The sequence below is a fragment of the Gymnoscopelus microlampas genome (assembly GCF_963454915.1).
Source record: "Gymnoscopelus microlampas genome assembly, chromosome: 7".
In the NCBI taxonomy this organism is placed as follows: Eukaryota; Metazoa; Chordata; class Actinopteri; order Myctophiformes; family Myctophidae; genus Gymnoscopelus; species Gymnoscopelus microlampas.
Window position 1 is genome coordinate 40079525 of NC_139944.1, and position 15127 is coordinate 40094651.

The 15127-nt window shown below is 40.4% G+C and overlaps 1 protein-coding gene across 1 annotated transcript; it reads right to left on the minus strand.

Moving 5' to 3' along the window:
- Positions 1-2939: 2939 nt before the first annotated feature.
- camkvb (CaM kinase-like vesicle-associated b) lies at positions 2940-13241 on the minus strand (the record flags this gene model as incomplete). Its single annotated transcript, XM_084061812.1, has 10 exons — positions 2940-3248; positions 3348-3435; positions 3669-3747; positions 5806-5942; positions 8056-8131; positions 9789-9909; positions 10599-10737; positions 11443-11517; positions 12492-12623; positions 13147-13241. 10 exons carry the CDS (start codon positions 13239-13241, stop codon positions 2940-2942), a joined length of 1251 nt encoding a protein of 416 aa, XP_083917938.1.
- Between the last annotated feature and the right edge of the window lie 1886 nt (positions 13242-15127).

Genomic DNA, 15127 nt, shown 5'->3' on the forward strand with positions numbered 1-15127 from the left:
ATTCTCAAATTCAATTATCACTTGGTCCTTTATCCAACAATGCCAGGTCTGTTACCAAAAACCTTGACTGTATTGGTGTCTTATTTGATCCCAGCCTAAACTTTGACAAACATATTAAAGAATTGTTCAGACATGTTTTTTATCATCTCAGGAATACATATCCAGATGTGTCAGTTCGGTTTTGAGTGATAAGACACCAAAATAATCATACATGCTTTTATTATTATTATTATTAGGCTGTACAGAACGCTGCTACTAGGCTTTTAAATAAAACCAGGGGGGGGGGCTTTGGCGTCCTCGGCTCTGGAATGACCTACCGAGGAGCTCATGCTTGATAAATCAGTGTCTTCTTTTAAAACAACTTCTTAAAACATGAAAGGCGTTTCCACCATTTGTTTTAAGTTTAAATAAGTTTTATTGTTTGATTTTTAGTTTTATTTCTCACTGCACTTTTATTTTTCTGATGGATTAATGCCCATACTATGCTCAATTATAGTACGACTGCGTAACTTTATCAGCATGGATATGTAACATTTTGTTCTTTTGTTTGTTTTGCATTTCAATTCTGCCCTCTCTGTGCCTATTGCACGCTTGTCCGCCCCGGAAGGTTTTTTCTTTCTTTTCCCATCAAGGGTTTTTTCTTTGATTTGATTGACAGTGCAAGGACAGGGGTTGTTGTTTGTTTTCTTTATTAATCTCTTTTTAAATTATTTATATCCAAAGGCCTTTTCATCTAAATGTTGACATTTAATTGTTTGATTCTCTAAATGCTTTTATTTCACACTGGACATTCTATACACATCATCATATTTTTATTCTGTAGTTGCTTATTTCTTCAGTTTTCTGTAAAGCACTTTGTAACTTTATTTTGATAAGTGCTCTATACATACACAATAAGAAGTGGCAAGCCTTTTTACATAAAGGCAGCACAGTGCACAGTGTACAGAGGTCTTCACAGCTTACAATCATAACTAATATGATCTGAGCTTCGCCCACCACACTCTTATTTGAGAGGTGGTTGCTAGGTGTTAGTTAAGTGGCCATGGACATGGGCAGGAGACTGACAGACTACAGATGTTTACTTTACAGGTATACAGTATACATGCACACCAGGAATCACAGTTTCTGCAGCCAGTTGACTATTGCTCAATTTACTCCAAGGTGATAAAAAGAACTCTTTCTGTAGTTAATTATTGATACTAGAGGGGACCAAGGACAACTGAAATGGACAGCACGTAGTTATTGTTCATTATCAAGTATAGATTAAAAAATAATGTGATGAATACATAGTTATATCTTTTTTACAATTTTGTTTTACAACAATACAAGTAAGCAAAGCTCAGGGTTGGTGAAAATGACATGTAACCACAGTAGATATGTACTAAGAATATAATGCTTTCCCTTTTTAACAGCGTGTGGACCATTTACGATTCTTCACAAAAATAACTAAATATTAAAACATACTGTATGTGTTATCAGTGAATAGCCATATAACACATTAAATTAAATCAAACCACAAACTGGGAGAATGAGATGTTCTAACAAACAGATCCTCTAGTCACACATTGGACTGGATAAAGATGTCATGAGGCCTGCATAATCTACTGTATAAAGATGAGCTACAAATACATTTTGATGCATAGAAACTACTATGTAACAAAGACACAACAAATTTTCAAACCACATTTACAGCAGCAGCACTAAATGTAGAGTAAATAAATCGTATAATGTACTGTGGACCTTTGAAAAGCGCATTAGTGCTCAACAACGCTTCTATCTAGAGCCAATAGCATCATTATGCCTGACAGAAAGATAAGACCAGGTTGGCAGAAAGGATGACCGTTAGTTGCATGTGAGTATCTTCATCCACCACCAAGTGCTTACGAATGTGAAATAATCAGCATAAGGTAAGAACGCATGCTGTTTTGGCTACTTCTACAAAGGTCTTTATGTACATAATCTTTACAATTACAGCTATGAGGTTCTTTCCTGAGCCAAAAGTGGGCAAAGTAACAGAGTTTGTACGTGTGAAGCTGCCTGTCACAAATTATAGTGACCAATCTTAGTACATAACAACGGGTTGGTGTGTTTTGTATATAGCAACAGATAAGAAAGAACAATGTTCCCAAATGAGACGAATACTCAATCTTCTCCACATGGGAAAATACAGCAGTCCCAATATACTGGGTATCGCTGTGCTTAACTACATTTCAGGACCAAAATAACACTGCTTGGTACCCTGTCAACAGCCACTATAACAGAAAAAATGACTGTAATAGCAAGACTACTGCAGAGAAAGATACAGAATTTGGCTTATTAAAAAGCAATCAAAGGAGGGTTTTGTGTTTCTGTATAGACCCCTTAACAGACGACGTCATACTGGCTGCGTGCAGCCAGTATGCGCGCAACGAAACCCATTATATCAGGTCTCGTTAGGACGCGTCTCACTAGCCAACACACACAAGAGGGGGTTGGGGTGTGCTGAAACCAGTGCACCCCGAAACAGGTTGGGAATTGATTGCGTGAAACAATCACCTGTGCGTCCAGGCTCAATGTTAGTAAACAAATAATTGGTCTATTCTCTTATCGCTAAAAGGTAAGACACAGAAAGAAACCTTTAGGTGTAAGCCACAAGCTCAGAGAGAAAAGGTCTGTTTTGCCCAATCACAAATGTTTGGAAATATCTGTGGTAGACATGGTAGTTGGATATTAACCACTTAAAAGGGTCATTGTAAAAAGTCGGGATACATGTATTAAGAAAGCAAATGCAATACTCAGGAAAGATAGCACACAGCCTCCATGATATGGTACTAATGCTGCAAGTGAGAAAGAAAGCGGTGCCAGTATCCCCATGCTAGCAGAGCTAATGTACTGTACACTGAGTGTGCAGGAATTGACACAGCCTGCAGCGGTCACAGAGGGCAGTATACCTGGTGGCTCTAACCCTGCTCACCCCCAGCCTCAGCAGTGAGCTGGAGAGGGGCCGATGTCTCTCCATTGCAACGCGATGTGGCCTCAACCTCCTGTGGGGCTGGGCTGGCCTGCTCTGGATCGGTGGCTGAGGCTGCTGTGCCGCTCACCTCCACAGCAGCAGGAGGCTCTGTGACCACAGCGGCTGGTGCTACAGAGAGGTCAGTCTGGGGTGCTGCGGGGTCCGCTGTGGCTCCAGCTGCAGGGCTGGCTGCACTGGCGTCACTCTGCTCGGGCGCTCTCAGCCTTTTCATGATGGTGGTGACCCGGACCGCTTTCTGCAGGAGTCAGCATAAAACGTGTCAGAGCAAGTGTTAAGAACTAACTATGACCTTTGTGAAAGGAAGCCCCCTGAAGCAGGCAAGGGGGATACTTACCTTCCATTTAGCTTTGGCAAAGTTCTTTTCAATTTGTGCACAGACATTCTCCTTAATGTTCTTATCTGAAGCTGCTCCCCCAGAGATCCTGAAGTACAGAATAGCATAGAAATGTAATTCATTTCTAGACACTCGTAAAATAAGAATCTTTAGTGAAAGCATACAATCACCAAATGCATGACTCATTTTGAAAACTTTCCAAGCTTGTTCAGGAACAGTATAATTGTACCATTAAAAAAATCACATTGATGTAACCATTTTATTGACATTACTGTGATTACATGACTATGATTTACAGCAAGAGCAACAGTTCCTTCCTACCATTCATGATTAATGGCCTCCTGAGCCGTCAGTCTCTGGTCCTGGTCAACCTCCATCAGACGAGCAACCAGACTCTTGGCTGACAGAAGGAAAAAAACAGAGGAACAAAGATAATTTAATGTTTATTCTCCTGTTGGATGAAATACACAGTAAATATGAGATGTTTTCTGAACATCTGAAGAGGAAGAACACACACACATCCCAATCCAAATAGGCAGGTGCTGAGGAAACAAACAACAGATACATGAAGGAAAGGAACAGCTCACACACTGTTGGGCTCCAGTTAAAAAATAGTGTTGTTATTGCACCCAATGAAGTGCCTGTGACGTTTTGAGAGCCATGATCTTCATCGGACTGATGACTGAATGTTTTCCGAATATCCCATGCCGAGGGGTGTGTGGGGGGTTAGTGGCTTAGGGAAGGGGTATAGGGAAAGGGTACGCAAGCAGCGCACTGCAGGGGTGCCCCATTAATGTTGGATTGGGCAAATGTTGGGCATATTGGCAACATTTCTGTATTACATTTTTGTATTTATTTTATTAATACAAAAAGTCAAGAAGGTGTTTCATTTTGTTTAAAATACATTGAATCAAAAACAAATTGTGGCCTGTGTTATCCAATCATCACATGATTGCCAGTCATCACATAACTGCCGCTAGCAGTCATGTAGACATTGGCAGTCGCAGACAAAAAGTTAGCAAAGTGGAAGCACCTCAGTGGTGCACAAAAATGGCAAGTACAGCACAGCAAACAACTAAATCTAGCAAAACTACTGAAAATGTCTTGAATATATCTCTCAAAAGGACCAGATGCAGCGGCGATTACCAACGCGGGGGATGCAGTTAGCACTGGGATGAAAGCCATGGGGGTGGACACACCTGTTAGCACTGGGACTTTTGGGACAAACATTGAGGCTGACATAAGGCCTATAGCCCCTCATGCCAGACAACTCCTCCACAATCTTTGAATGCTACAGAGAGACTATAACTTTGCCTCACAAAAATATATTTTAATATATTTCTGAATTTCCATTTCTGCTATGCAAGCTACTGTGGATAGGCTTCAGCTAATTTGTTTTCCAGTAGAACTTATTTACGTGACTGCAAAGAGATATGTCAGTGCTCGACTTTATTCAAAATAAATAGTCATAGAAACGGTCGGCGCCTCTGTTGCTTTTCTCTCTCTCTCAACACATACCCTCCTTCGCTCTCCATGGTGCTGACGAGTACCGGCACATACAGTAGCAATGACTGATATCAGACGGATGTGGGGGGGGGGTTCTATGGTTCTATCGACACTGAAACCATTACGCCAACCCCTTCCCCTTCACAACAGCATCAAAATCATCCTTTATCTCCCCGACCTGATAAAAGCACAGCACATCTCACTCCTTATTGCCTGTCTTGATAGCTACAGTAATAGAAAATAAATGGTGAATCTGCTAAGAAACAGGAAGCAACCAACTCATTCTGCAAATGTATCAAATTTAGCATCTATTCCTCGTCAGCCACAGCCTGTCAAAAACAATTGGACTGATCATATATTTAGCACAATCTAGCTTTATCAAATGTCAGATCTTAAGCAGAAAGAACTATTTTAATCAATCATTTTATTATCAAGCACAATATTTGATTTTACATTTTTAACTTAAAACTTGGTTAGACCAAGATAACAGCTACAACAACTGTACTAATGGAAGCAATCCCTCCCAAATTAAGTTTTATGAGTGAATTTGTTGTGCATAAGAAAGGAGGTGGAGTTACCAATTTGTTTGACGATTCCCTCAAATACAACATATTGTCTTATTGTTTAGTTTTTATGTAGCACGTCTGGTACAAAATCCCAGAAACTTCCCTTGCCATTGGTTTGAAATGTTTACCCAGCAAGCTGTTATTGTTTATTAATTTAATCTTAAAAGTACCTGAATCAGGGCCGCTGAGTGGTTAGGGAGTGTACCATATACAGAAAATTCGGATGACAGCAAGTCCCTGATTCGACTCCCTGGCCAGGCAGACCATTTGCTGCATGTCACTCGCCTACTCTTTCCTTGTTTCATGTCTCTCTCCACTGTATTATCAATAATGGCAGAAAAGCCAGAAACAAATACTTTCAAATACAAAAAAAAAAAAAAAAGTACCTGAATCAGAGATGTCATCCCAGTATGGAGAGTCGAACTCATAATCGCCTGCTAGGATCTTTCTGAAGAGGTTTTTGTCATGATTGTCGTAATCATCGTCATCGATTTCATCATAGAACGGAGGATTGCCTGACAGTCTGAGGTAACAAAGTCAAATCAGCATCAAGTTCAGTGCATGTAGAATACAAAAGAATCATTCATAAACATAATTGGCTAAATATCTGCATTCTGTTGTCTAATTTCTCTACCTCAACAATCCGTACTAAATAATCTACTGTATGAATGTCACTGTGGTGTGGGTGAATTAACACATGTACTGCCAGAGTTTCTTCATAATGTACTCCCCCCTGTGCCAGCGATTTGTTGTTTTATAACCCTTTTCAACCGGTCACAGAATTTTTGATCGTGTGTTGATCGTTTGTCTGGCTGTGTTTATAAACACACACGACAGATAGAGAAGCACTCAAAGAGTTAAGTTTTCTCTCTACGTCTCCATTCTCTCGCTCCCCCCCTCCCAAACAGGCTGCAAACGTCATATTCGGGTGGCTGACGACGTAGTTCCGCCCGACTTCCGCAGGACATCTTAGCTTAGCTTAGCTTATGATCGGGTTTCAGATCGTTGGTATACACAACGACGATAACTGTTCGTCATCCACTAAAGAAAATAGAACCGGAGCTCTCCGTTCGTTTTTTATACCGTGTGAAAGAACGTGTTTTGCCCTATTTTGCCTAAAAATCACACTTTTTAAGCTAAAACGAAAATCGAAAACGAAACCCAATGAATTTGCATCCGGGTGAATTGGAAGTAGGTGGAAAGGGAACCTGACCTCGGAATGTACAGAAAACAGCGTGATCGTCTATTAAATAATGAAAAGACAAAAAAACGCATATATGCGATCCAGGCAATCAAGCGATGGATTTGAAAGAACGCATATATGCGATCTTGGCAATCAATGTGTAAGCAGTTCACACCACAGTGACTTAATATCAAACTAGCTTTTTGTAAATATGTCCGTACGAATGTTTTCTGTGACAACAATATAAAAATTATAATGGTAGGTTCTCGAGGATAATCGTGTGTTTGCCACAGTTCAAACAAGGGGCAAGGCTGAGATATTTACTATGAGGCCAACCCGGATGTTTAGTAAATGTCCAGCGAGAGGCGCTGTTTCACCCGTGCCGACCTGTGAGTTCAGAAAGAATTTATTTTAACGCAAGCCGATGGGTTTTTACCAACTTTCAGACTCGATTTTCTTACTGTAATAAAAATTGTCATAAATTCTATATGCTTCCAGTCGCTAGTTTAAAGTCTCCTTTCAATCATCAGGATATGCGTTTTGCTAAATTATGATTCTATTTATTATAAAATTGACGATAAAGTAGGCTATTCTCTAGGAGGGGCGGGATGATTTGATTGACACGCTACACAACCAATAGCATTCATTCCCCGCCCCCCGCTCTTGATTGACAAGTTACCCAACCAATAATGGTCTGAACTCATTCTGACGCGTAGTGAAAGATGGCGGAGCCACAGTCTGCAGCAAAGGATTCATTTTCGGTCTGTAGAAAGCAGCGGAGGGGGTTTGTCCATCTCATTTATACAGTCTATGAGTTCAAACAACACAGGTGAGTTCTTAGTTACTGCTACAGTAATGACTCTCCCTAACAGTGAGATTTTGATCAATTCCTGATGAAGCACCTTTTTTGCTCAAGTTTTCACAAACATTCCATGTTACATATTATCACATACCCAGACTTTATTAGCCCTGGATGAGAGTAGTGATGAGGGTAAAACATTTATTTAAAAAACATTTTTTTTATTTTTTTTATTTGAATATTAATTTTCATATTCAAATATACATATTTTCCCCATATTCGAGGAATATTCGAAATTCAAATATTAATTTACCAGCCCTACTGTAAAATCAGTGTTCTGTACAAATGGACCTGGTTACAGGTCCATTCACAGGTTACAGGTCTGAGATACAAATGGATGCATTTACACTGAGGATAGTACTGTATACTGATTAATTTGTGTTGATGAAATGCAATTTTTTTGTTGTCTTTGTGAATAAATAATGCTCTTGGTATGTGATAAGCAAATTATCACATGGTATTCATCATTGCACTCTGTATCCAATCTCTGGCATTTTTTTTTCATGAAAAATCTCTCCATTAAGAGGAAGCTAAAACAGTGTACTGTACCTACTATATTATCTAAAAAAAAAAGAAAAGAAAAAGAAAACTCACAGTATGTACATGATCACCCCCATGGCCCAGCAGTCCACAGGCCTGCCATATCTCTGTCTGCCAACAACCTCAGGAGCTGTGGGAGAACAATAAGATGCTTAAAGTCACAGAATGTTGCTGCATCAAAAAAAAAAAATCCTGCACGAAAACGTCAACGTTTGAGTGTGTGTCAAAGGGGCATTAGTGTAATGAACTCCTTAACCACTTTCAACCTGGCGTCCCTATTTTGGGCATCTCATTCTATGTGATGCCCAAAATGTTCAAAACCAAATGTTCAAAACCAATAAAAATAGGAGATTGACAAGCTCACAAGGCATCGCATTGAGCTTGAAGAGCTGCTATTTTCATATTTGACGTACACGTACGGTAAAGTATAGGGCTTATGCTGAATTCACACCAGCATTCTAAGAGAGTGGTGAGGTCTGTCAAGGAGCGATCGCCGCTTTACCTACAGTACTGCAGCAGGAGGCAGAGCCAGCTAAAAGCGGAGCGGAGAACTTGAGAAAAGCTCAATTTTGCTGATGCCGCAGTATGGCAAGACAAAGCGGCAGCCAACCAGAACTGTGCTGTGGTCTGAGGCGTGGACTAGGCGTACTGTATGCTGAAAAGATCATTATATTGTAAATGTAAAGTAGCGAATATTGATATCACATTTTGAAAGTAGCAGTTGTACAGTAGATGCTATATTAATCAAGATTGAGCAACTGAATGGCCAATTTCTTACCAAAAAAATATTGATTGTTTAACAAGCTGCCAGAGATGAGAATTGAGTGTTCTCCTCCCTGACTGTGAGCTCTCCTGACGGGGACACCTCTCGCTGGACCACAACTAATGTATTTACCAAGGTGTCACTCATTCCATTTAGCCTTTTTCTGATTTGCGTCGCCTGAAAACTACTTCACTGACTCACGGTCACCTGTCCCTGATGCATGTCCACAGTGACATGCTGAACTCATTGGAAATACATGACAATGAGCGCTTTCATCCCCAGAGCACAAGGCCATGCTTGATTTATTATGATTGAACAACAGCAGCTCAAGGTACAGTACAGTAATGGTTAATGATGCTGCCTGCCACCGAGCAGATAAATATTCAGTCGTCTTAATCACACAGTGATTGTGACTTGTCATGTCTGTTTGGATCATTGTGCGCAATGGAGCTGTTTGTCACAATAGCCAGAAATTCAAATGTGATGTGTGCAGCTATATGGTGCAGTTGCTTGCTATATAGGTTTGTGTCATTGAATTAAACCTTATTGCCATGTTATGGCATTCTTTTGCATTGTGCGCACTGCGCAATAGCATGTTTTGATGTTTGTGAAACTAATTGCAGTGTTTTGTTTTGTGGATCAGTTATGGTACCTGTGGGGTATATAAGTGTTTATGCAGCCTGACTTTGCATTAGAGGTAAGCTCCTTGAGTAAACGTGACAAACGTGACACGTTAGTCAGATGGCTTTGTTGTGGTGTTTTATTATCATAATAACACTCTTGGCTTCATGCCAAATGAAGAGTAAAAGTTTTAAAGAAGCTGTGGTCTCTGCTGCTTTTGATAGATTTTTCTAATCACGGCATGGATGATTTAAGAACAGTGTTGCTGTCCAGGGACCCCCCCCCCATAAAAAAAGAAGGAAAAATGTACTTCCTACTACTGCACCCCTAACTTAAAACGCCTTCCCACGGCCCTGGCGTTAAGTGGGTAATATGAGCCTGTTTGTACGAATGTGTTTCTCACCCAGGTACTCTGGGGTCCCACAGGGGTCTTTCATCAGTCCGTTCTCCAGCTTGGCCAGGTGGAAATCACTGATGACTATTTTAGAGTGCTTCAGGCGGTTGTAGTACACCAAGTTCTCCAACTAGGGAAAAAGACAGACTTATACAGTATCACTGTATAATTACAGTTATGAACATTCAGTTTAATTGTACTTTTGGCCAGGTTCATAGTGTATTATAATTCTCATTGTTGTAATAGATTATAATAATTATATAAGGCACTGTAATCACTGTTATAATGCATTATAGAGTGATTATAAGCCACTATAAGTGGTCATTGGGTGCTTTAAGCAAAGTAAAGGCATTCCTGGAGCATTTAATTTAATTTATTTAAAATAAAATAAAGTCATTATATGCTTATAATGTGTTATGATTATGGTTCTGAAGCATTATGAGTATTTATGAGTGCATATAATACAGTGTTATAAGTAAATTATGATGCATAAAGTTTATAATGCATTGAGTTTATATTGCATCATAGACGGACGGCCATAGCTGAATGGGTAGAGAGCCCGCCTGGGAAGCATGAGGTCCTAGATTCGATTGTCCGGCCCCGGCAATGTATAAAGGTGTCCCTGAACAAGACACTTAACCCCTAACTGCCCCTCCCCCAGGCTCACTTGAAAAGCACTCAGCTGGATGAAGCTGAAAACTGAATTCCCCCCCGTGGGATGAAATAGGTCAAATTAGTATTAGAAAGTGTTACTGAAAAATCTTAAAACCATATAATATATATATTGATATATTGATATATCAATCAATATATACCCACCTTGAGGTTCCTGTGGACAATCTGCAGGGAGTGCAGGTAGGCTACAGCCTCCAACACCTGACGGACCACATTGCTGGTGTCCCTCTCTGAGTAGTATCCCTGGTCAAGGATCCAGTCAAACACCTCTCTGCCTGTGGCGCTATAGAAGTCAAAGGGTGGCCCATCAGGCATGGTAATACAGTAAATGCTTATCTTATCTTATGTGTGGCCAGCACTCCAGTCACACAGAGGTTTTGAGAAACTCTCATTGGAAACATTGGATAGAAAGAATACTCAGCTCACTCGCTTGGGTGTAGATAAACTGTGATTGAGTGGTGACTTAGAGCGTTCATCTGTGTTTGGGTCCGTGGGACCCAAACTTGTATCGAACGATTCTACTAATTCTGGCCTTACTTTCTGAGAAAGCAAGCCTGTGATCCGATGTTAGGCTACTGTAGAAGATGCAAAACACCTCTGACAAGATTGTAATTTCCACCACACCTAGAGGGAAAGGATTTTAATCATATCCACCTGAACATCTCCTCTGTCCTCATGAGTAGAATCCCAAAAACCCACAAATCAAATGCCCTCCATGGAGAAAAAGGAGTACTGTACATTGAATATATCCATGGAAATACTGTACATATTCCCCAAGAACACATGCTGATGAGAATGTGGGGCAGCTAGCAAGCAATCTGAATACCAAATGAGTGAAGTTCAGAGCCTTTCTCATATCTGCAGGGCCTCAGGCTACAACAGCTCATTCCCCATGAGTGCATAATCAACACATACAGTTGTAGGCCTTGGCTGCCGCAATGACACTCGGACTGCCATCGCCTCCTATAATCGGATGGTCGCTACTCACAGTTCAAGGAAGAGGAAGTATTCTTTTCTGGTCTCGTACACATCCACCAGCTGAAGAATATTGGGGTGTTTGACCCTGAGGAGATGATACAGGCCATGAGAGAGAGAGAGAGAGAGAGAGAGAGAGAGAGAGAGAGAGAGGAGAGAGCAAAGGTTAGGAGTCGTGTGAAAGTACACAGACTACATCACTTATTCAGTTAGAATGTGTAAAGTAGCTTTGATCACCATAAATAACATACTACAGTAATCAAGAAAACCAAGATGGAAAGTGTCCACTTAATCAATTCAGTTTTCACTTCAAGGGCCAGAAATCTGCATGTTTAAATGACTGTCCATCTGGAGATAACTGGTTTAATGCGAGAGCTCTCAGCCTGTTGATGCACCCACTAGGCGAGTGATGTGGCGCATGGAATGAACAGTTAACCATGACGATGATGAGCAGTGCACCAGCTAGCACACTTCATGGTATATTAAGTCCTTGCAGCAATAATGCCAAATGCACAGTTAAAGGAGATGTCAGGGCATTTGTTAACCAGTACACGCCAGGCTCTGTAGCAGCAATGCCCCCCCCCCCAACCACACACACACACACACACACACACACACACACACACACACACACACACACACACACACACACACACACACACACACACACACACACACACACACACACACACACACACACACACACACACACACACACACACACACACACACACACACATTTTGTTGGTGTGTCTGTAGCAAACAGTGTGATAAGGCCAGGTTATATTAAAGTAGTTTTTACCACAGAGATAATGGAAAAGTAGCTGTCCCTGGCTAATGGGAAAAGATAAACACGGCTCAGATAAGTGCTTGCTATGTGTCATCCCTCAGCAAAATTACGTTTGCTTTTCACTTCATTAAAACATAGCCATTTTCCCTCTTTTAGATGGCAAAGGAGAGAAATGGTTTACACTGCTAACACCGACAATGCACTATGTTGTAGAGAAAATAGGAGTCCAGAGTGCATTAAAGCACAAGTCAATGCTGATGACATGGACTTACATCTTCAAGATGAAGATTTCATTCTTTGCAGCCTTACGGACTTTCCTTCCATCCTTTTTCAAGAACTTTTTACAAGTAAACATTTTCATTGTGATTTTGTCCTTGGCTCTGAATATCTCACAGAACTCCTCCCTGAAATGAAAGGGCAGAGGTACAAGAAAATTACATGATGGAATTGAAACCTTGCTGATGATGATGATGATGAAGATGATGATGATGATGATGATGATTAAATAATAATAATAATAATAATAATAATAATTACAGATTGTCAATGTGGAATTAGATACAATAATTTGTATGAAACAAAATGCAATATATAATAAGTCCAATACCTAAATAGCAATGTACTATTATGTTGGGAATGACTATTGGTGCTTTCATAAAATATTTACACAAAGGAACATAATTGATACATGATCAATTGATAAATGATCAATGTGGATATGGTGACCAAAAAGGCATGCATTGTTCATTTCACTCAGACTTATAAGTTCAGAGTTAGTTTTATTATAATGCAGCCTTTAAGACCACAAAAGACAACACTTAAGCTATATCGTGATGATGTAACAACATGTATACATTTAGAATAATTTCTATATCGATATTAGACCAATACATATCGCCCAGCTCTTTTAGTTGATGGAATACTCACGATTTAATAATCTGTCCCAGGTCATATTTATCTGTCACCTCTGAAGGACTGTTGTAATCCTTCTTTTCCCCAATTGTTAAACAGCCAAATGGCATGGCCACTCCTGACCTGGAGAACAGAGAGAGGTGCGGTGCAGGGGAAATGGGTAGAGAGAGAGAGAGAGAGAGAGAGCGAGAGAGAGAGCGAGAGAGAGAGCGAGCGAGAGAGCGCGAGAGAGGGAGAGAGAGAGAGAGAGAGAGAGAGAGAGAGACTCTTAATCATAATAACAATGTTACATTCTGACTTTCCATTGTCCTAAAGGTTTCTACTCAACTTTAGCACTAAAAGTATCACTAAAATGATCTGGGCTGCAGTGCAGAATGTCTTAGAATGGCTTTTCCAAAGAAGGGGAGCTATTAAACAGCGAAAACACGCAGTATCAAGCTGGCAGATTGTTTCACTTATCTACCGTGATGTGACCTTTCATGATCCCATATTAACAAGGAGCAGTGCTAGAAGAGGAGTGTGTGAGGAACTGCTGCATGGTCTCATCTTTAAAACCAATCAAACATACAGCAGAATGTCTAGAGGGGAAATACAGTATGTAGTGCTGCAGTGAAGCAAGAGGAAATACCATAAATGTCATTGTGTGGGATATCAGAACAATATGAGGAAAATGGAAAATGAGGAATTAACCTCAACATAATTGTGTCTTTTATTTGTAAATCTGTGTATATAAACGATATATTCCCTATCGCAGGGGTCCCCAAGGACCCCCAATATTTTCAATACCTTCGCAGAACTTGCCTTCAGCAATTCGAACCAATCATCGAAAAGTCACCAGAAAAGGACTCGCGAAACGCCCACATTCCGACAGGCAAATATAGCATGTAACCAAAAAGGCCTTGCGAAACGCCCACTTTTCAACAGCCACATATTGGACTGGGATACTGGCATATCCCAGTCAAAAACCAAGAATGCATTCAGCACAGAGCTAAAGTTGAAGGTGGCACTATAGAATTACCCCTCTTGGGAGCATGGCTGTGCACAGCACAATTTGGGGTTGTACAACGGTAACTAAAGGTCCAGGAGATAAGTTGATTTCAAATTTGAAGGTTTGGCCTGATGGTGGTGCTAGGGCAGGCGTGTCAAACTATTGACAGCTGCATGTTCTCGTACTGTCGGAGAACTCTGCAGATGCAGAACTGATTCCAAGACTTCACTGAGTGAAAAAAAAACTAAAAAAATAACGTTTCAGCTATAAGCCTTCATCAGTGTATGGTGTCAGCTGATACACATTCGTTTTTGCTGACAATAAATAGAAAATGATGAATCCATGAGTGATTCATTGTCACAACCATGCACCTGACGTAGTTTAAAGGATTGACACCTGTGCGTGCTTCTACTCTTTATCCGAATAAAAATGAAATGCAATTATATACAATTGGTATATTAATATTACTACTACTACAAACACAGAAGTAAAAAGGCAGTACTGGATGGGCAGGGCCAGTTAAGTTTTTCTGTTAGCGCTAGCATGGGCAGAGAGTGCCCACGGGGGTGATGGGAAGCAGAAGTAGAAACGAGTCCGACTAATGTTATTCACCAGCAGAGCCAGGAGACCTTGGCAACAAGTGAAGCATTTCCAATCAAACAGGAGAGCCAACAATTTGTTGAAAAGCACACCGGGAACTAGAGACAAATTAAAGCACTTGTGTGCTGTATCAACACCTGTGTGGCTAATAGCAGCCCCTCTCTATAACAGCATGGAGTAAACATTTGAGAGCAACCCATCCAACTTTACTGCATATTAAGATTAAAGGTTTTATTGCCATCTTATTGGTGTGTTATGTTTTGTTTACTTTCAAAGGAATAGTTTGTATTTGCCTCTGTATCTTTTGTTATTGCATCGATCTGTACAAGTTACACATTAACCACATGTCAAAAACTACTCAAAACAACATTGCTTTTCCCTTTCCTGATCATTGTTACCACTATACAG